At 44.6% G+C, this 23,286-nt stretch overlaps 2 protein-coding genes and 1 pseudogene across 2 annotated transcripts in view; 2 read left to right on the forward strand and 1 right to left on the reverse strand.

Moving 5' to 3' along the window:
- WNT5B (Wnt family member 5B) overlaps positions 1-23,286 on the reverse strand; it is a 106,019-nt gene that overhangs the window by 36,117 nt on the left and 46,616 nt on the right. The gene's annotated exons all lie outside the window — the stretch shown is intronic.
- On the forward strand, positions 7,128-13,500 carry LOC122473040 (annotated as a pseudogene).
- Positions 13,375-18,177, forward strand: FBXL14 (F-box and leucine rich repeat protein 14). Its single transcript, XM_043563599.1, has one exon. The coding sequence runs from the start codon at positions 13,752-13,754 to the stop codon at positions 14,952-14,954; it is 1,203 nt and encodes a 400-aa protein (XP_043419534.1). The 5' UTR covers positions 13,375-13,751; the 3' UTR covers positions 14,955-18,177.

A 23,286-nucleotide genomic window follows, 5' to 3' on the forward strand; every position in this document is an offset into this window, starting at 1 on the left:
ATTGTAGTTAAATCAACTGGCAATCCTAATCACTTAGTAGCATAAGTGATCAAATTTAATTCTATGTACTTCTGCCAATAACTGATTATGCTTCCCACGGCATATGAGTTTTCTTGAAACATCGCGTACAGAGTTGATCCTGAGTGCGCACCTGAGTGAGGAATTCAAAGATGCTCGCAGGTCAGAGGAACGATGCACTCAACCTCAAGCGTTCCCAGGACCCTGAGAAAATCCCTTCTTTATTCTATGCCTTATTTTCTCCATTTGCAAAACAAACAAATAAGTGCTGTCATCAAATGTCTACACAGTGCTCTCAAAGCTTTAAAGGGAAGGTGTCACCTAATTACTAAGTTTTGTTATTATGTCAGAATGTTGACAACTCCAATTTCGGGTCATGCCCTCACCCAGCTAAATCAAAGAATGCTTGATGGTTACAACAGATCTTTTGAGTAAGTTACTTGAACACTTTGGCCTTAAATGGTAAGTGAAGTTTAAAAATAAAAAGTAAGGGCGCCTGGTGGCTCAGTTGGTTAAGCGTCCGACTTCGGCTCAGGCAGGTCATGATCTCACAGGTGAGTTCGAGCCCCGCATCAGGCTCTGTGCTGACAGCTTAGAACCTGGAGCCTGCTTCGGATTCTGTGTCTCCCTCTCTCTCTCTGCTCCTCCCCCGCTCATGCTCTGTCTCTCTCTCTCCTTCAAAAATAAATAAAAACAGGGGCCCCCCGGGGGGCTCAGTCAGTTGAGTGTCCTGAGCGTCTGACTTTGGCTCGAGTCATGATCTCACAGTTAGTGAGTTTGAGCCCTGCATCGGGCTCTGTGCGGACAGCTTGGAGCCTGAAGCCTGCTTCAGATTCTGTGTCTCCCTCTCTCTCTGCCCCATCCCCACTCATGCTCTGTCTCTCTCTGTCTTAAAAATAAATAAAACATTTAAAAATTTTTTAAAAAATAAAAATAAATAAATAAAAACATTTAAAAATTTTTTAAATAATAAAAATAAAAAGTAAACAACAAATAAACTTCACTGGATTCTAGGTCTCAAAACTAAGAGAAGTTGTTTTAACTTTAGAAAAAATTTGAACAGGGGCGCCTGGGTGGTGCAGTCGGTTAAGTGTCTGACTTCAGCCAGGTCACGATCTCGCGGTCCGTGAGTTCGAGCCCCGCGTCAGGCTCTGGGCTGATGGCTCAGAGCCTGGAGCCTGTTTCAGATTCCGTGTCTCCCTCTCTCTCTGCCCCTCCCCCGTTCATGCTCTGTCTCTCTCTGTCCCAAAAATAAATAAACGTTGAAAAAAAAATTTAAAAAAAAAAAAAAAGAAAAAATTTGAACAGAGTTTTTGTACTGTTTTCACATCCCTCTTTGAAGAGGGGAAAGCCAGTGCTTGGTGTATTGGCAATTTGGGGAATGACTGGTATCCAGGAAAACAACAGTATCACATGATGTAAAGATTTGCTTTTTATCTCTTTTTTTTTCCTTTAATTCTCTCTTTTTTTTAAATTTTTTGTAACTATCTTTTTTCTGGGGTGTGAAGAGTTAATTCTGGCTATTTTCTAAACCTTTAACCCTACCCTCTTGGCAGAAAAGGGAAGCTGGCTGTGAGCTCTGCAACAGAGCTGGTGCCTCAGACTCCTCTGAGTCTGGCATTATGTAAGAAATGTAAATGCTTTGGTTCATCTACATAGAACTTTCCAGAAAAACCTGGCTCAGCCCCAGTACCTTTTCAAAATAGGAATAACCTTCAAACTCTGGCTCAGTAAGGTTTTAGACAGCAGAGTTCCAGACCCGATGGGGAGTTACAAACCAATTCTGAGGAAGATTGATCGTGATTCCAACCTTGCCTTTTGAAATATTTATCAAGATATGACAGATCTATGAGGATGACCTTCACTGGCAGAGAGAACACAGCCTCAGGCTACGGAGAAGGAGGAAAGTTAGCTGTCCATTCCAGGGTGGTGAAAACCTGGAAAGTAGCCAGCCTTTGTTAGCCCCACAGTCTGTGCTTACTTCCCTTGGAAAAGAGAATTGAAACTGGCTAAGAATATTCCTTGTGTAATCCCACTTCAGCCCTCAGTACTGAAGCTCTGGAAAGAGCTCTAGATGCACTAACTGTCCCATCCCATAAATACAAATGGTACTGGGTGAAAAGTGATATCAGGACTCTCACTTGAGCCCATCTTCCTTCCTTCCCCCCCTTGCTCCAAAATGTTCTGCCTTTCCTGCCTCCCCTTCTTCCCCTGCCAGAAGTGAACTACTGGTTATTTCCAGTGGTGCGTTCCCTTCCTTCACACTCTTCCTCTCTCTTCTTGCCCTGGGCCATGCTCCCCTTCTCTCAGCCCCTCCGTGCAGTCTCCCTCAGGTTCTGCTCACTGAGTCTCATTTGGAAGAAGCACTGACACGGAGTGGCGGTTTCATGGAGGAAGGGCTAATGGAGAAGTAACCACTAGAGGGTGACATAATTACACACAAGTGCATTCCTTGGGGACACTACAAGGCCAGAGCCAGCCAGGCATCCAGCTGTAGGTCTGGAGATGTAAAGTGGATTATCAACATATCTACCCACAGTGTGCACATCACACAGGCTTGCACATGTTCTCTCTCCCTCTCTCTCTCCCTCCCTCTCTCTCTCTCTCTCTCTCACACACACACACACACACACACACATACAGGCACACAAATACCAACCTACCTTGGCTAGCAAATCAAACAGTGTCTTCAAGCGTTTTGTGTGAAAGCCACACCTTGCCCTGGCCCAATATTGCTTACAGTACAGTCACTATCTCATCCACTGTTAACAAATTTTTTCCTGGACCCCTTCTTCTTTGATGTCATACAGAAACCACATCCTAGCAAGGTATAATGATGTTCAGTATAATGAAAGTTCAGATTCTAGTTCCGCTACCTGTTTTGTCTTGAGCAAGTTACTTCTCTGTGCCATAGTTTCCTCATCTGTAAAATGGACTTTTATTCTTAGTTCAGATTCCACTTATTAACTGATTAGCTGTTGCTAGCCTGTACTATTTAGCTGTTGTGAAGAATAGATAAGTCCATATATGTAAAGACCTTAAAAGAATGATTAATACACAATAAATGTTCAATAAATATTAGCTATTTTCATTATGGTCAGGAACTGTACTCTCACAAAACTCCCAAGATACAAAAATCACTAGTCCCATTTCATAGTAAGAAAACCAAGGCTCCAACTGATTAAAATAATTTGTCCAATGTCACAGAAGTAATAAGTGATAGAATCAAGATTTTAAACCAGAATCTGACTACAAAACCTACATTCTTTTCACTCTATCACTGGGGAGAAAAATTCAGTCATCATGAGCTTATGATCTAAAAGATGAAAGATGAGTGGTGGGAAACATCGTTTTTTTTCTTCTGTGAATTATTTTTATTTTGCTAAAAAGGGAGAGACTTTAGGAAGTATCATTTAATGGAAGTCTTTAATTTTTTTTTAATGTTTATTTATTTTTGAGAGACAGAGAAACAGAGTGTGAGTGGGGGAGGGGCCAAGAGAGGGAGACAAAGGATCCAAAGCAGGCTCCAGGCTCCGAGCTGTCAGCCCAGAGCCCAACGCAGGGCTCGAACCCACAAATTGCGAGATTAAGTCGGATGCTTAACCACCCAGGCGCTCCTTAATAGAAGTCTTAAAGCAGGAGAAAGAAAACTGGGTAGTAGGAAGTTCACCAGGGTTGTCAGTGCTGTGATCCCAGTCAACAGCATCGACAGCACATGGGATCGTGTTAGAAATGCCAATTCTCGGCCCCACCCCAGACCTTCTGACTCAGAAGTGTTCAAAGTCATTCGGCTCAAGTTTGAGAACCGTGGCTCCAAGCAAGAGTGTGAGAGTTGGTAGTGAGATCATACATTGAAGGCAACAGGATGGATGTTGTTCTGGCGGAAGTGGTCTGGGACCATTTCTTGGTGACTGAATGGAATCTGCTGCTCTTCCTGACTTTTGGAGGAGAAAATGAGATGGAGAGAGATAGATGGCTTGCTCTAACTGAAAGATCATTTTATTATGTTCTTGCACTTTTGCTGTGTTTCCACCCTTTTAACCTGCACATTTCTTAAAAACAGGAAATAACGTTTAAAAAAATGTTCAACTGTCAGCAAATGTATATCTGTACAAATTGAGGGCACACCTGTGTGGGTTTTTCTTTTCCCCCACAGTGCATTTATAAAAGAAAACCCAAAACACAGCATTTATTTGATCTCTACTATGTGCCAGGTCCTACACTAGGCCCTTCCTTTCCTGTGGATTGTTTTTTCCTCAGGGAATTTGGACAACAGCTCTGTGAAAGGAATTACTTTCACTTTATAGATGAGGAAATTGAAGCTCAAAGAATTTCAGTCACTTTGCCTGAGGCCATGTGTCTATTATAATAGGAGAGCTAGGATTCTAATGCACAACTTCAGACTCCAAATCTGGTGTAGATTTAGCTCATGATGCTATCTTGGGAACAGAGGTGACCTCAGGGGCTGCCATGTCGCAAGCACTTACGGGAGACACACGTGGGAACCACCTTTGCACCTTTTAAGGGGCCTTTTAAGGGGCCAGGCAGAACACTGAATGGCTCCTCTTCTCCATCCCTGCCTGGATGTGTACTATCAAGCTCTATTGTCAGAGAGCAGTGAATTGGGCAAATGAGGAGAAAGACTGCCAATCAAGAAAAATTTTTTTTCAGGGCAATCGGGTTTGTAAACACAGCAGAAAATCCAAACCATGAGCTAAAATTTTCTGACTTCAGATACTGAATTCTAATTCCAGATGAATAAGAATTAAAGTTTCCTGGGGCGCCTGGGTGGCTTAGTCGGTTGAGCATCCAACTTCGGCTCAGGTCATGATCTCACCATTCATGAGTTCGAGCCCCGTGTTGGGCTCTGTGCTGACAGCCGGAGCCTGGAGCTTGCTTCGGATTCTGTGTCTCCCTCTCTCTCTGCCCCTCCCCTGCTCGTGCTCTCTCTGTCTCTGTCTCTCTCTCTCTCTCTCAAAAATAAATAAACATAAAAAAAATTAGAAAAAAAAGAATTAAAGTTTCTTTATTCTTGAAGGGAAAAAAAGCCAAAAATTCTTTGAAAAGATGATTTTTAAAATTAACCTGGTGTCTCAAAGGGGAAGAACCGTAACAAAGTATGACAATGTATGGCTGCTGTTACAGTGTTCTTATTTCTTTCCAAACAAGTAAGGAAAAATTTCAGCCTGTTGTCTAAACAAGTTTCTACTTGATGTAATGACCTTCCTTCCATCAAAACGATTCATAAATTCTAGGCTTCCCTATGGTTACCCTCTCAATGGAAACATTTTATTTCTATCACTCTGTCGGCACTGTAACACCAACAGACACATCACTATGAGTAGGCGTTTTCTAGCTCATTGCTTGGTCTAAATCGTTAAAGACAGAAACATCACTTCAACATCTTTGTCTGCTTCAAAGCTCCGAGCAGTGCACAAAAATTGTTTCAACATTTCCTGAACTACTGAATGAGTGAAAATCCACCTTTTTAGGTGTTCATTGCCTTGGAAATAGCTATATTTACAACACAGGTTTGTTTTGTTTTGTTTTTTCGAAGATGCTATCTGCTTTGTAACAAGTATCTAAGGTTTTTGTTAATATTAACAAATAATAGCTGGTATTCTATCAAAGTATTTCTTTTTTTTTTTTAAGTTTATTTATTCATTTTGAGAGAGAGACAGAGTGCACGAGCAGGGGAGAGGCAGAGAGAGTAGGAGAGAGAGAATCCCCAGCGGGCCCCACACTGTCACCGCAGAACCCAACTCAGGGCTTGATCCCATGAACCCGTGAGATCATGACCTGAGCGCAAATCAAGAGTGGGATGCTTCATGAAAAGATGCTCACTGTCACTCCTTATCAGGGAAATACAAATAAAAACTACACTGAGATATCACCTCATACCAGCCAGTCAGAGTGGCTAAAATGAACAAATCGGAGACTATAGATGCTGGAGAGGATGTGGAGAAACGAGAACCCTCTTGCACTGTTGGTGGGAATGCAAACTGGTGCGGCTGCTCTGGAAAACAGTGTGGAGGTTCCTCAAAAAATTAAAAATAGATCTACTCTATGACCCAGCAATAGCACTGCTAGGAATTTACCCAAGGGATACAGGAGTGCTGATGCATAGGGGCACTTGTACCCCAATGTTTATAGCAGCACTCTCAACAATAGCCAAATTATGGAAAGAGCCTAAATGTCCATCAACTGATGAATGGATAAAGAAATTATGGTTTATATACACAATGGAATACTACTTGGCAATGAGAAAGAATGAAATATGGCCTTTTGTAGCAACATGGATGGAACTGGAGAGTGTTATGCTAAGTGAAATAAGTCAGGCAGAGAAAGACAGATACCATATGTTTTCACTCATATATGGATCCTGACAAACTTAACAGAAGACCATGAGGGAGGGGAAGGAAAAACAAAAAGAGAGGGAGGAAGCCAGACCATAAGAGGCTCCTAAAAACTGAGAATAAACTGACGGTTGATGGGGGATGGGAGGGAGGGGAAAGTGGGTGATGGGCATTGAGGAGGGTACCTGTTGGGATGAGCACTGGGTGTTGTATGGAAACCAATTTGACAATAAATTTCATATTTAAAAAAAAAGAGTGGGGTGCTTTTTAAAAAAAATTTTTTTTAAGTTCATTCATTTTTGAGAGAGAGAAACAGAGCATGAGCAGGGGAGGGGCAGAGAGAGAGAGAGAGAGAGAGAGAGAGAGAGAGATGGAACCCAAAGCAGGCTCCAGGCTCTGAGCTGTCAGCACAGAGCCCGACATGGGGCTCGAACTCACGAACCATGAGATCATGACCTGAGCTGAGGTCGGACGCTTAACTGAGCACCCAGGTGCCCCAAAAAAGAGTGGGATGCTTAACTGAAGCACCCCACTATCAGAGTACTTCTAATCCTTTGGTTAGGTGCCTGAAAATATGAAAACATACATTAAAGTTAATACTCAAAAGTTGCAAATTACAACTTACAAATGGCAACCCCACTTCCAGGGTAGAAGGAGGGAGTGACCATTCATCTGGGGGTGATCATTATTGGCAATCCCTTTCACTCTCATGAATTTTTCTAGTTCAGACAATAGAGTGCACGGTCACCTTTCATGGTGGTGGCGACAGGCCGAGAGTGCCCCACGAAGGCCTCGGGCACCCTGCAACGGTCCAAGGTGGTGGGGGTCGGCCTGCCCACCCCCAATGCAGCACTCAGCCCCTCTATGGCCAGGGAATCTTTTGCACCTAATCATATTGGGACCAAGCCCCCCCTTCTGGTACTTTGTGTCTCAGCTGAGGAAGACGAAAAAGTCTTCAGGCGCAACTGTCTGCTGCAGACAAGGGTGCAAGAAATGCCCCTTGTGGGGGAAGAGCTTCAGAGCCTGGCTGCGCTATGACTCCAGCAACGGCACCCACGGCACGTACCCGAAGTATGGGGACCGACCACTGCAGGCTCTGGCACCCGGTGCTGTCCTGACATAGGCACTGGCACAGCGCTCACTCGATCCAGATCATGAAGGTGAGGACTGCAGCCAGCAAGGGCAGCCCACTGGCAGCCAAGCAGTTCCAGGACTCCAAGATCAAGTTCCCACTGTCCCATCTGGTCCTGTGGCCCCAGGGAGAGCCACACTTCACCACCAAAAGGCCCAACATTTTCTTTCAGATGCAAAGCTTCCCTGTCCCCAAGTTGGCCCAAATAAATTCCTTGGGAAACCTCCCTCTGCCCCCCTCAAATAATAATAATAGTAATAATAATAATAATAATAATGATAATAATAATAATAATAAAGTGCACAGCTATCCTAATGAGAGGGCTCTAGCTACCCAGACCCCAAGTCCTTATTTTTATTGTGGTGGATAAAGCCCATGTTTACAGGATATAGCAAATTAATAACCTAGGAAGAGTAAACAAATATTTCAGGGTATTCCTGGCAATTTGTTGATATGAGAACAATTTTCACCGATTTTTTCCTTTTATTCACATCTTTATTTCAAAATGTTCGTTCTGTTTAATTTTTTTTTTTTTAAGTAGGTTTCATGCCCAGTGTGGAGCCCAACGAGCTCGAACTCACCATCCTGAGATCAAGACATGAGCTGAGATTAAGAGTCAGACCCTCAACCGACTGAACCACCCAGGCACCCCTATGGTAATTCTATTTTTAAGTTTTTGAGGACCCATGATACTAGTTTCCACAGGGGCTGAACCATCTACATTCCCACTAACAGTATGCCAGGGTTCCAGTCTCTCTACATTTTCCCCAACTCTTGTTATCTTCTATTTTATTAATAGTATCCATCCTAATAGATGTGAGTGGTATCTTATTGTGCTTTTGATTTACATTTCCCTAACAATTACTGATGTTTAGCATCTTTTCATATGCTCATTATCCATTTGTATATCTTCTTTGGAGAAATGTCTGAGAGATGCCCCAAGAAACTCTCATTTAGTAATACAGTAAAACCTTGGTTTGCGAGCATAATTCGTTCCAGAAACATGCTTGTGATCCAAAGCACTTATATATCAAAGCAAATTTGAAGAACCATTGGCTCAGTTATGATCACGTGACATTCGACCTCGCATACTACTTGTATTGCAAGACATAGCTCTTTTTATCAAGTTAAAATTTATTAGAAATGTTTGCTTATCTTGAGGAACACTTGCAGAACAAGTTACTCGCAATCCAAGGTTTTACTGGACTAGGAAGGAATAGAAAGAATGTTTCCATCAAGAAATCTTGAAGTTGGAAAGTAGTTGGAAAGGTACCATTTTATAAACCTCAGATGTCCGTTGCTATTGGTTGTCCAGATTCTTGGAGACGTTTTGATATGCATGAAGTCTTTCATAAAGATATTATGTTATTACTGTTCTCATTCATTTCAGTTCAAAAACCTTTACAGAGTGTCTACTACACAGTAGTGCCATGGATACTTTAGAGTTAATACAAAACACACACAACATATTTTAACTCCTTTGATCCAACACTTACCAGCTAGACTCAGGGTCACTAGTTTTGGATCTATATTTTTTTGAATGACTTTAAAAAGCTGCAGATCTCTTCTGATCTTTCCTGCCAGATCTTCCTTCTCTGAACGAGGAAGTACACACACCCTTAAGTAAGCTTGATATCCGGGTTGGGCCTCTCAATTTTCCCAGGCCTCACCCAGATGAAAAACACACCCATCTGAAAATCTAGTTCCTTTAAAATTCTTGATAAAGTTTTGGAGAGACTTCTTATACAGGGCTCTCATTTTTGTTTCTATACAGAATAGCTCATTCAGAAAAAAACTCCTTTCTGGTTGCAACTTATTGAACCATATACGAAAATCTGAACAAGTCCTTAGAACACGAACAGTGCCTGTGCTGCCTGCCCCTCCTTGCCTCCCCTCTCCCAACACACGCCCAGGGAACCAAAGCAAGAAGCAGGGACCACGTTCCAAGGCAAGCTGATGGCCCTCAACTACCACAACCCTGCTGGCTTCAACTGAAAAACTGAAACGGAATTTAGAAACCTTATTGTTTGACTTGAAGACCAGAAAATCAAACACCACAAGATTGAAGGCAGAGGTAGTTTAAGAAACATCCACAGCAGTGACTGGTCCAAGTCCTTTGAAAAGTATTTCAGACATGTTAACTGTCCTTTCAAGATTCAAGATCAACAAGAAGTAATTGGCTTCTTGGTTTAGCCGTTAGACTTGAGTATGGAGACAATGCTGAAAAATACAAGGGCTTGCTACCTGATAATACAAAAGATGCTGACAATGTAGAGGCACTGATCAATTTGGATGTAAATAATCCTGATCTTAAGGCTGGTGTAATGGCTTTGGCTAACTTTCTTCAGATTCAGCATCTTAATGGTTACCTGGTAATGCTTAAGGCAACTCGCATTTTGGTCCAGGAGCACCTGAGCAGGATGCAGTTGCTAAAGAAATCAAACAAAAGAGGGTTTGCCTGTTACTTTAGATAAATATATTCTTGGTTTTGACGCTGGAGATGCAGTTGTTAATGAAGTGCTCAAAATCTGTAATTGCTGCACATAGAAGAGCTCAGAGACCTACAGGCAAAAATTAATGAAGCCATAGTAGCTGTTCAGGCAATTACTGTTGATCCAAAGACAGACCACAGACAGTTGGAAGATGTACATCTTAGGATTTCAGCTTCTCACTGACAAGTATAGTTGGGAACCATGTACACTCTAGCATGTGTTTGGAAATCAACTGTCATATTTTTGAGGGGAGAATCCCAGAAAATTGACTATGTTCTAGAGATTTACCTTCGCTTTTGCTTTAATAAAGTTCAGCAAAGTGGGGGGGGGGGGGATGAACAGCTATCCACAGGATTTTCTACATTGGTATCCATCTTTCTCAGATAATCAAGGTCTCTGCTCTCTAATATGCTCCGTCCATTTTTGTGTCCCAAATCTGAGCCTAAACCAAAATCCCCAAGGAGCCATTGCATGTGAAAATATTTTAAACTCTGGCCTGTCTTAAGAACAATGTGCAAGCTCCAGGGTTGAGAAGCCAGTAGGACTAATCTAGGCTCATGGTCTCCCAGGGTGTTAATACTGGAAAGGTCCCTGAAGATTATCCAGTCAAATCACCCTACTGTTACATAAGGAAACTGACACCCAGAAAGGGGAGACATTTTCTCAATGCTATAAAAAGTCACCATATCTCCAGACAGCATAGGGCTCATTTGATGCCACACTTCCTTTTCTCCACTAATGTTCATTTTCTGAGATGCTTCTTGATGTTTATTTTCCTATTTGTTGAACATGAAAATAATCATATTACTGCAAATCCTTGAAATATGTTTGAACGTCTTCAACAAAAGGCTCTGTATTAATAAAACTCAGGAAAAAGTTTTGGTAGAACTAGGATCAAGTGGCCAACTTCTAGAGAAAGTGTTTCTGGGCATCACTGAATGACTCTTCAGAATTGAGAACAATACCCTGTCTAGAGGAGGAAAACCAGTAAGCTCCTTTCCTTCAGGTCATGCTCCCAGTTTACAAATCCGCTCCCCCTACCCCGTGTGTGGTCTAGCACTTTGTTTTGTGTTAAGTAGGATTAAGTTGTTTTGGACTGATACTTTGACATCAATACAAATACATCTACATCTACAGAACAACAAAAAAGTGACTTTCATGTAGAGTTTAAGGTAAAAATTTAGTCATAAGTGACTGAGACAAACATAAGGCCAGATACACTCTAGGAGAAGAGTGTTGGCTCAGGTATGGCCTGAAATTATTTCCTCAGCACATCTGGATCATCTAGGTGACTAACAGTACAGTCCATTATTTCAGAGAGGTTATAAAAATCTATGGGCCTCACATCATGTGTAATGTGGGTGAGGTGGCAAATGTGTAAGAGTTTTTGCTTCTGCATTTCCTGATTTATAGACAGGAAAGGTAGGGGCACCTGGGTGGCTTAGTCAGTTGAGCGTTGAGCCTCTGACTTTGGCTCAGGTCGTGATCTCACAGTTTGTGGGTTAGGGCTCCGCACTGAGGGTGCTGAGTCTGCTTAGGATTCTCTCTCCCTCTCTCTGCCCCTCCCCCACTTGTGTGCACAAGGTCGCACTGTCTCAAAATAAAGAAAACTTTTAAAAAATTTTAAGAAATAGGAGAGGTGGATGGGGTGTGTGTAATATATATTATGCCTATTAGTGAATCTGTATGCACTTGTATTGGTCTCTTGAGCAAAGAGAAGTGGCCAAAAGCTAATCTCATATACTGAAAATGGAGCCCATTCAAAATTTTGTTCAGGTCCTCAAACAATCAATGAAACCATTTTCCTTTTCCGATAAACAGATCAGGTTGTCCTGTATCAAGTTGTACGGACCCATAAGTTCATTAAAAATAGGGTCATTTTCTCTGATGCAAAGATTCATGGTTTGGGGATAGTTAAAAGGAAACTCTGAAATCCTATATTCAGTGTGGCATTTAAGACTCAGGAGCCACATTGTAGAAGAGAGCACTGCCCTGGTTCAATGAAACAGTTGACAGACCAACAGACATTTGCTTGGAGCATTTTAAACCAAGCCCAATAGTCATTGTATTTTATTTAAACAGTATCTTTGTGTTTGTACATACAAATATACTATCATACAACTGTCCGTAAAACTGTATGTAGTCTAAAAGGCTGGGGAGAAAGGAAAAGATCACAAAACAAGGCTTAGGGACGGCTGCTCCCTCCTAAGTGTAAAGCAGGCTGAGGAGATGGGAGGACATCTGTGGCGCTCCCGACAGTTCAGTTCACAGTTCAGCAGCCAAGTGCGGAAGTGGAGGGAAGTTTTGATGTATAAAGTACTCACAGAGGCGTATGGACACAACCAGAAGACGCTAGATGGAAGCAGTAATGGATACTTGTAGCATGAGGGCCGGAGAGGGTCAGTGATAAGCTAGGGCAGAGATGAATAAAGTCGAGTTTCTTCATAATTTGAGGCACAAGACTGGAGAGAAAGGAATCGTAGGAAACAGCCCCGTTGGAAGAATTGGGAGTGTGATAGCAGAGACATGTTAAGGGGCATTAAGGACAGTAAAAGAAGGAAGGAGAGTCGGAGTGATGATTATTGAGTACTACCACTGGAAGAGGGTCTTGCAAGGATAATAAAGGGAGAAGGGTGTAAAGTAGGGGTCAGGAATTGCAGGGGTAAACTATGGGAAAAGACTGCGCAGACGTCAGCAGCAAAGAAAAAGAGAAGGAATGGGGTTGGGGCGTGGCCCAGAAAGGGAATGGCTCAATAGCGGGCTACGGGGTGAAAAGGAGAAGGGTGGGGAAGAGCCTGGCTGACAGCTGCTCTCAAATGGCGCCTACAGGGTTAAAAATCGGGGCGGCCAGACTAGGAAGAACTCGGTTTCCAGGGTAACGGCTCCGACAGTTCCGGCAGCGCAGGCTCGTACCATTGCGCGAGAGCGCGCGGGGGGAGCGCGGCGGGAGTGAGGGAGGGGACGCGCGAAGGAGCAGTCGGGCAGAGGGGTCCGGCCCGGACTCTACCAAACGCGCGGCCCGCCTGCTCGCTCCGGGCCCGGCGCCGAGCCGCGCTCCGGCCGCGCCGGCCGCGGCGTTCTCCGTGCCCGGGCCGGCAGCTCCCAACTGGCCGCGGACGGCGGGGGGGAGAAGGAACGTGCGCCCGGTGGCCCGGATTGGCCTCCAGGTCCCCCCGCCTGGGCGGCGGAGTGCGGGCGGCCCGGGCTGGGAGGTTTGAAAAGCGGGCGAGAGACAAAGGCAGCAGGAAGCCTCCTCGGCGCCCGGAGCCCGTGCTCGCAGCCCCCGGGGCCCCCCGGCCCGGAGCAGCAGCGGCGGCGGCCGGCGGCGGCAGTGGCAGGAGGCAGAGGATGCGGCAGGGGGCGTGGGAGCGGCGGCGGAGCGGGCGGAGCGGCGCGGCCCGAGCGCGGCGTGGTTAGACCCGAGGCGGCGGAGGCGGCGGAGGCGGCGGCCCGGCCGGGCTCGGGAGTGAGTGAGAGGGCGCCTTCCCCGCCCGGGATGTGAGGACCGAGCGGAGCCCGGGGCGGGGGGAGGGAAGGGAAGGGAGGCGAAGCCGGCAGGAAGGAAGGAAGGACGGACGGACCAGGAGGAGGAGCGGCGGCGGCGGCCGGAGCCGGAAGGCGGGGAGGAGCCGTCCGTTGGGCCCGAGGCGGCGGCGGCAGCGGCCGGGGCGAACCGCTCTTGTCGCCTCTCGGGGCAGGAGCGGCGGGGCCCGCGCCTCCTCCCCCCGGCGCCGCGGAGGGGGGAGGAGGAAGATGGAGACCCACATCTCGTGCTTGTTCCCCGAGCTGCTGGCCATGATCTTCGGCTACCTGGACGTCCGGGATAAGGGGCGCGCGGCGCAGGTGTGCACGGCCTGGCGGGACGCCGCCTACCACAAGTCGGTGTGGCGGGGGGTGGAGGCCAAGCTGCACCTGCGCCGGGCCAACCCGTCGCTGTTCCCCAGCCTGCAGGCCCGGGGTATCCGCCGTGTGCAGATCCTGAGCCTCCGCCGCAGCCTCAGCTACGTGATCCAGGGCATGGCCAACATCGAGAGCCTCAACCTAAGCGGCTGCTACAACCTCACTGACAACGGGCTGGGCCACGCGTTTGTGCAGGAGATCGGCTCCCTGCGTGCCCTGAACCTGAGTCTCTGCAAGCAGATCACCGACAGCAGCCTGGGCCGCATAGCCCAGTACCTCAAGGGCCTGGAGGTGCTGGAGCTGGGGGGTTGCAGCAACATCACCAATACCGGCCTCCTGCTCATCGCCTGGGGCCTGCAGCGCCTCAAGAGCCTTAATCTCCGCAGCTGCCGCCACCTCTCGGACGTGGGCATAGGGCACCTGGCCGGCATGACGCGCAGCGCCGCCGAGGGCTGCCTGGGCCTGGAGCAGCTTACGCTGCAGGACTGCCAGAAGCTGACTGACCTTTCTCTAAAGCACATCTCCCGGGGGCTGACGGGCCTGAGGCTCCTCAACCTCAGTTTCTGCGGGGGCATCTCGGACGCGGGCCTCCTGCACCTGTCGCACATGGGCAGCCTACGCAGCCTTAACCTGCGCTCCTGCGACAACATCAGTGACACTGGCATCATGCATCTGGCCATGGGCAGCCTTCGCCTCTCGGGGCTGGATGTGTCGTTCTGTGACAAGGTGGGGGACCAGAGTCTGGCTTACATAGCTCAGGGCCTGGACGGCCTCAAGTCCCTGTCCCTCTGCTCCTGCCACATCAGCGACGATGGCATCAACCGCATGGTGCGGCAGATGCATGGGCTGCGCACGCTCAACATCGGACAGTGTGTGCGCATCACAGACAAGGGCCTGGAGCTGATTGCGGAGCACCTGAGCCAGCTCACTGGCATAGACCTGTATGGCTGCACCCGAATCACCAAGCGCGGCCTGGAGCGCATCACGCAGCTGCCCTGCCTCAAGGTACTCAACCTAGGACTCTGGCAGATGACGGACAGTGAGAAGGTCAGGTGAGGGCAGCAGCACCTGCTCCCCTTGTCCCACCCTGTTCATCCTCCGGTCACCACCACACCTCCCTCCCCCCCCCCCCAACACTTGACATGCACACTTACACATAGATCATTGTAGTGGATGAGATGGGGGCAGTGACACGAAGCCTCAGGCTCATTTTCTCCCTCCTCCAGCACCTCGGCCCACTATGCACCCATTCTCATTGCATCTGGGGTTCCTCTGCTACCCCTACCTTAACTCCCCTCTCTTTTTCCCTGAGGATAGAGAGATTGAATCAGCTACTTACCCACCCACTCCTCTCGGCAGGGGGATGGAGGACTGTTTGAGCTACTGTATCCCCCACTGCTTTGCATTTGGAAATGGGGGAGGGGGTGGGGAGTGACTAGTCCTTAAAACCCTGGGGAGTTGAGGAAAATGTCTGCCTTCACTTAAGCTTTCATTTGAATACTGTGATCTGGTTTTTATTTTGAAATGTATAAAGAGCAAACCCAACTACCACGGCCTTTTCACCCTTCTTCCTTCCACTTTGTAACTAATCCCAGGCTCTTCTCCTTCCTTCTCCTACAGTGCTCTGCTATTCACGTTCATTTCCTTTTTATTGTCTTTCTTTTTCTTATTTTCATTTTTTAGAGAAATTCGAAATCACGGTCCTTTTTTTTTTCTGCTGAATATAGTCTATATATTATATATATATAAATTATATATATATACATATATATATGTCTGGCTACCTCGTTTTAGTTTACTTTTTTCTCTGAAGCCCTGGAATTCTACAAGAGAGATATTTTGAGACTGAAACATTTTTGTGCCTAGACTGGAAAGATGCCCATTGGGTTTGTACGTCCATTTTGTTTTGGCTTCTTCCCAAACCCCATCCATCCAGTGTATCCACTTCCACATTCTGGCTAGAATTTTTTCTCCCCGTCCATTGGGATTTGAGGGCCCAATGGTGTCCATAAATCTTGACTTAATTTATAGCACAAATGTGTGGAAGAAATGAGAGTTGAACTTTTGTTTGTTTGCTTGAGACGCAGATTGTGTCTTGAAAATGATTATTATATATGCAAATTCTGCCCTACCCTCACCCTCTTCCAAGTTTCCCCACAAAAAGGTCACACAGTGAGGCTTCCTGTTGGAAGCAGAGGGGCAGAGTTGGCCTACGGAGCCCCTGGGGCTGTAACGTGAAGGGGAGGAGACTGAAACTCCTGTCTCATCTCTGTTCTGTTAATAAAATGGGAGTTTGTGAGTTTTACAAAAATCTGTTTCTAAATGGAGGAATAGATGGCTTTCTTTATTTTGGTGGGGGTTGGGACTCGTGGCTTTAAAAAAAAAATTGCTTTTGAGTAGGATGTATATTTCTGTTGGAGTTTTTGTTTGTTTATTTTTTTAGAATCCTCCACAGCAACCTGCGAGACCATGGAGTTAAAGAAACCCAGAGACCTTTATCAATTAATTGTACTGTTTGTGAATTTGTATAAATAATAACAAAGATCCTCTTAAAACGTTTATATTCTTACAGTAAAAGGTTAAACTGATATTTATATAATAAAAGAGGAAATATGAAGTATGTTTTTGAAAAAAAAAAAAACAAAAACAAAAAAACCTTGTATCTGTGAATTATTTTGAAGGCAGTGTGTGTTTGGGCCCACGCCAAAGTAGGAGGTGCTGTTTGTGTACTCTAAGAGGAAATAAGGTATAGGGTTTGGTGCATCCTATGTGGTGTGAGTAAGCTCACGGTTAAACATTTATTCTGTGTAAGGTTTACCACTGACACCTAAATGTTTTGTTTCTAGAAATGTGACTGGACTGGAGATTGGTATAATTCTTGGTTTTAAACTGTCAACAACATGGAAATTTTAAAAAGCTGAACAAAATGGAACTTTTTAAAAACGTGATCTGTAAGAGTCACGGTTTCCCCAGGGTGGAAATGAGATCGAGGGGTCCTGTTGAAAAATGGCTCATGGGATGTGGAAGTGGGGGAGAAAGAGGGGTTTCTTTCCACTCTGAGTGGGTGTGGGGAGGATGTGAAATGGTGAAGGGTGGAGGGAATTGAAGCCATTGTTCAGAAAGTTAAAAGAGCGCTGTCCTTGCTCGCTCTCTCTCTTGCTCACTCATGCATGCTGAATCTCACAGTGTGAGTGAGGGTCCTAGTGGAGAGGAGGAAGGCAGTTCAGCCCCTCTTTTTAACATTCTCCTCCAGGCCTGGCTGTATTTAAGCACTTTCCTGGGGGATGGGGAGGTTGGCCAGGAGTTCTTGCACATTTGCATTTTAAGCACTTCCAGCTCTGAAGCTGGCCACTCATCCACTGTGGTGAGGGTTCTTAGAATTCTTCAGTGCAGATAAATGAATACCAACAATTCTAGCAAAGAGTTCCCTTTGGTAGACATTAACTAAATAATCGACACCCTGTGGAAGTGGAAGGGTATAAGCGCTCAAACAGTGGAGCAGTGCATATTCCTGGTTTCACATAGGTCTTGTTGTTTCTGAGATTTTTTTTTAAACCAAAAATACTGATCCCAGCAAGAGCTAGTAAGAGTGGTATAAAACTTTCCTGCAAAGACACCTCTTTCCAGGAAGAGAGCTAGAACCCAAGTTTCTCTCGGGGTAAGGTTGTTTTGTAAAATTTCCAAGCTTTCTGCTGGAGCCTATCACAAAAGCTGCATTGTTCCTTTTTGGAGAGCTATCACAATTGGGTCTAATTGAGCCTGACACTAGATCCATCTTCCTTTTCTTTGGGGAAGGTGTGGATCTCTTTCTTCCCTCTTAGGTTGCAAGTGCTTATGGCCTGGGGCGGGGGGGAGGGGGGGTGATGTGTGAACCCTAATAAGAAGTCTGGACTTGGAATTAGGGTCAGCTTTCTGATTTGGCACTATAATGCATGAAGGTTCCATAAGCTCTAAGTTCTTAGAGGATCTTTCTTTCTCCCAGACTGCATGACTGTACAGATTCAGTCCATCAAAATTTGAGCACCTCCTAAGTCTTAGACTCTGTGCTCACATTCTTCATTTTAATACACAGTCCTACCAACTAACAGGAAGTTTTCCACTTTTCTGTTTGGTTTTGTTTTTTACTTGCAAGGCTAAATAAATATAAGCCTGATTAAAGGTCGGTGAATGAATGTTTGAAAGTTAAGATCATGGGCCTACTGTCCTCATGCTGAACTGGGTATGCTTAATATATCTGGAGTGTCTCTGGAAACGATGAATAAACCATTTACTTTCATCAGTCAAGGTTAACTGTTTATCTCTCAACCTTCATGGGTAGAAAGAAATGAATATGTGTTGAGAACCTATGGTATGCTTTGCATGGTACCTGAATATTTCTCCTTTAGGCTTCAAAGCAACCTGTTGAAACAGGTATCCTTATTTCCAGATAAGGCATACTACTTGCCTTAAGTCACCCAGCCACTAATTGAGGGGAACCAGGACTCAAACCAAGTCCAGTTCCAAAGTCCAGCTCCCTTCCGTACCTAAGAAGGTTTAGTTACTAATCGTACCTTGGTTTCCAGTAAGGTGACCTCACAGAAATGAGTGGCAACTGATTGATCACAGCGTGGACAAGCTCATGCCACAGGGCACTACTTAAAGGGAATATGGGTGGATCTGATCTCCGCCATACCTACAGGAATTAGAAGCACTAAAGAAAATAAGATGTTTTGTGGGCGCTACAAAAGTTAAAAAGCACTTCAGGGCAACTTTTAGAATAACAGGAAAACCTGGTTCTTTGCTGAAACTTCAGAAGTGAAAAACCAAAACAGGACCTTAGTGTAAACTTTATCATCTAGAAGTAATAAACCTCATAGAAACTGGGTAGTGGTGAGGACAGGGCTCCACATACCTTTCTTTTCTGAGCCTCATTGGGCAATAGCCCTTGAAGTCTGTCTGGAAAAGATTATCAGTGCAACCTCACTGGGGTCCAGACAGTTTCTGCAGCCCCATAAGGACCATGCTAGGCCTCTAGCTAGAAGTGCTGGGCATTGTTGCATGATGCTCCCTGCTGTGGACTCCCACCTGTGGGATTCCTCAGTCCTAAAGTGGGGGAGCCCCCCCTGCCCCACACCTGATTTACCCCACATTTGGCAACAGAGACAGGGATGCTTGCCTAACTTACAGCCTGTCTTTAAATAGTTTAGAAAATTCAAACTGATCATATTCTTTCCTGATTCAAATCAACAAAGATCTGAAAAAGCAAATGTTTCTTTTATTGGAGTTTCCTTTTAAAGGTAAGGACTTTTCTCTTTAAAAAGGACACTTGATGTGGAAACTGAAGTATGGCCTGTTCCCTAAATCCTGGTGCTTTCCTGCAGCAGTTACTAGATAGACGCTGGTCTCAGAATCAGTAAAACCTTTTTTACTTTTGACTTAGAAAATGTGAACTCAAGTTTTCAAAGGGGAAAGGTATGGCCCCCAGAGACCACTGTGTTTTCAAGGAATAAGAACCTCTTGATTAAAAGATCAGATTTGTAAAACAAAACCAAGACCTCATGCAGCCTCTGACAACCGTCTTTTGCCAGTCCCCGGAAAGGGGGAGCCCCTGGCCTCTGCTCTCAGCTGCCCTGCTAGAGAAAGGGAGGCTACAGTAAGTCATGTATCAGTCGCCCTCTCTGGTGCCCTTCTCTTCCCTGCATCTCACATCAGTCCCTTTTAAGTTCATTCTATCCACTTAGTAGAGGGCAAGGCCTAAACTCTGTATGCCTCTGAACTCCTATGGAGGCAGGGGTGAGGCTTTCTGTTGAGATAATGTGGAGCACAGGATTAGAAACTGGAAAGCTATGGTCAAACACAGGCCTATGCTTGGGTCACATATCTTGTTTTTGTTCCAATATGATGTAGCAAGTTAAAATATTTTGAAAAGTGGTATCAAACAGATAAGACATTCATATTTGGGTCACTGGCAACTACTAGTTTAGAACTTAGCAAAGGTAAGTGCACAGCTGGAAAGAGCATGTACTTTCAGGTCTTGCATAGAAAACAAGTATTTCTAGACAATGATAAATTTAAATGTCCACAAATGATCAGTTTCAGTCTTTTCCTCTTTTCCAGGGATTGCTCTGATTTTGCCTGGTGGAGTTGCCTGTACCAACCCAGAACATTTGGTACTATGTAAAGTCAAGTCTTCCTGTTAAGGTGGAAGAGAAAGTAAGCTTGAGATCTTAACTGCAGCACTAGTGTGGGGGTATGTTGAGCATCCCCACAAATAAAACAAAACAGAAGTGGAATTCCTCTGCTTGCTGTTTGTTAACCCAGAAAATTGCACATTCTTTTCTTAAAAAAAGACTTCTGTTTTTATTATCTCATTGTGCTTAGACTATAATTGTGTAAAACACAAATGACACATATCCTTGTAAGTTCACTTTTATTTGTGATGGTGGAAAATAGTGTCAGTTGCAAAGAAAAGAATGAGGTCTTCTGCAGCAGCAAAGAAACTTAAGGGGGGACAGTGTTAGGGATGTGAATGCAACCTGCTGGAAGAATTTAATCATGACACAGTGTTCACTTTCTGTCTCAAATGTTTGTTTTCACAAATCTGGTTGATACTGCACACTTAATTTTATAAATGGGGAGAGAGGCTTGACAAAGGTAAGGTTTTGCCACGGTGATATGAGGAGTACTTATCAGAACCGACTGCTGCAGACTTGACTGACCACCTCAGAGGGTGATAAGCATGCCGGTAGCTCTTTGATCTTTCCCTGAGGTATTGTAAAGGGCCACCCTAACCCCTGGCTTCAGAAAGGTGCTAAACCAGGGCCTGTTTTCATTGGGAGTAAGGAAAAAACAAAAACAAAAACAAACCCCACCAACTGCTGAAAGTTACTACTATTTAATATGTATTATTACGTTGTGCAAACTTAGATATGTCTTGTCAGCATCATATATAGAGTTATTTGAGAAGCTGGAAAACTAGTGCAAGTTGGTAAATGGGCTCTAGGGTACTGAAGTAGCTAGTAGTGTTAAATCTGTCCCCTGTTGTCCTCAGAAGAATTGAGCCAGTTTCCAGAACACTGCTTTGTCACAAATAGTGATGCGAAGTACGAATGCTGTAAGTCTGTGCTGGTGTTAAGAGTTCGCACATGTTCAGCACACTACAATGCCTGTCACACAATCCTTATAAAGTAGAATCAAGTTGCAGGATCACCAGTTATTTCCTCTTCATTCAAAGGTAAAAAGGCTTGACTTACCAGATGTTTTAGTTACAAGTCCCTCTTGTCCAGAAAGAGTACAAGGGTCTAATTTGTTAATATCAGGCACTCTGTTATGTTTATTGCTCCTCAGTTTATGTAATCCACACTCCAGAAGGACGGGGCCTCACACACAGCTGTCTGTCAGTAATTACTACTCATATCATGGATTCGAGTCACTGGACCTGGCCTGTGGGAAAATCATTCTTTGAGACCAGATTAACTTGTTATAAATAGCAAGGGATAACTCAGCATGGCTTGCAAGTACTATTTTCCTCATCTGAAAAGAATATGAAAATATTTGCAAACATCCATAATAATATTTCTCCTTAGGAAATCCTTACCCTAAACTGGCATTTTAATGCACACATTTGTGTGCTACCATTTGCTTTTTGAGAAAGGGTCTCTAAATAGGGAGGAACCAAAAGAATTAGTCATAATATTCCTAGACTCTTTAGTAAAATCACTGAGGCTAAAAGTGGACAGATGGATGAAATAAAGGAGGAATTAACAACAGTTATGCCTCTCAAATTCTTAATGTTCTTAGATGGAAGGCAACTAATTTGCACCTTCCATTATACTTCAGTGTTTTAAACCTTAGCTTCATAGCTCAAAAGCTCACTACTGTGAACCAAAAAAACAACAAAAAAGAGGACCAGACCAGTAGGTGTGTCCAAAGGAAACAACATGGAAATGAAAAAATTAAACTGATAATTTCTAGCTCTTCTAGTTCATTCCAAATGCACATAATTTCGAGAGTTTCAGGAATACTCTGTAAAAATGGTCTGACCAGATTCTCTGATGTAAGCTTTATCAGGCTCACAGCTTGCTGCTGCAGGAAGCAGACAAGGTCTCCTCATTCTGTGAATCTGGAATAGATGACTGGCTCTTCCAACCCTAGCTGACGTCTGTGCACTTTAGCCAGATGCCCTGCCATTGTACTCAGAGTCAACTGGCGACAATTAGAGCAGCATGGCCCAAAGGAAGACAGCTGCCCTATCTTCTTCCCACACATGAAGGTCTAAATTTCAGTGGACTCACAAGAGGAGCCGCAGAAATTCACTTGAGTAAGTACGACACAGGATTTAGCAGCAAACAGCCTCATTACTACTTAGTTTAGAAACAAAAATTGAGTCAGTAGAGCATGCAACTCTTGATCTTGGGGTTTTAAGTTCAAGCCCCATGTTGAGTATAGAGATTACTTAAAAATAAAATCTTTTTAAAAAATTGAAAAAATGCATATATGCGAGTTAGAAGACAGAAGTCAAGCACTACATTTTACTGAAAGGCAGGGGTGGAAAATAAATGTTGACTTCTTCTACATTGCTCCTTGACCTTTCCCCTCCCCGCAAAAAACAAGAAACCTTTCCCACTCACCCAAGACTGATCCTCCCCACTGTGACGCAGCTATGAATCAGGTTTACACCAGTATCAGAGGTAGCTGGGAGTCCAACCTTGTATTTTTCTTTCCCGCTAGTCTACTAAGATGATTTTAAGATCCACTATAAGGCAGAAAAATAGAGCATAGTTACTACAAATGAATGGAAATTTGTTTTCCAATGTGGAAGATGGAAAGTAGAAAGAGGAAACGTATTTATCCACAAAGCCTGCAAGCCCTATGTTTTGTCAGCAGGCGGCAGCATTGTCTGCGAATTGGAGGTTATTTCCAGTGGGGCGCCCAAACCTTCCCCCTCAAATGCCCTCCAGTCACCACCCCCGCCGCATCTTCCCCCCAACCCAAAGAATTTCCCCAGGGTCTAAGAGCTGACAAAGGAGGGATTATTACCAAAAAGATGAAATTAAATTTTAAAACATCAGTGAAGCTCTTCAAAGGAGCCCAGGTGTACAGCACTTTGTTCTCTAAGCAAGGTAACAGATGTGACCTCAGAAAGGTTCCCTGATTTAGCTCACAGTGCTCTGCTTTTGGAGGCCGTGGGAATCAAACATCAATTTCTAATTTTTCTTAAAGACCATCTTGTACAAATCTGGTTAGATTGTCATATTTGGGAAGTTTGGGAGAACAAATGGGCTGAAATTTTAGTCATACATGGAGAGAGGTTTTTTTTTTTTTAATTTTTAAAAATGTTTTTATTTTTATTTTTGAGACAGAGAGAGACAGAGCATGAGCAGGGGAGGGGCAGAGAGAGAGGGAGACA

This window comes from Prionailurus bengalensis, chromosome B4 (assembly GCF_016509475.1).
Source record: "Prionailurus bengalensis isolate Pbe53 chromosome B4, Fcat_Pben_1.1_paternal_pri, whole genome shotgun sequence".
Classification (NCBI taxonomy): Eukaryota; Metazoa; Chordata; class Mammalia; order Carnivora; family Felidae; genus Prionailurus; species Prionailurus bengalensis.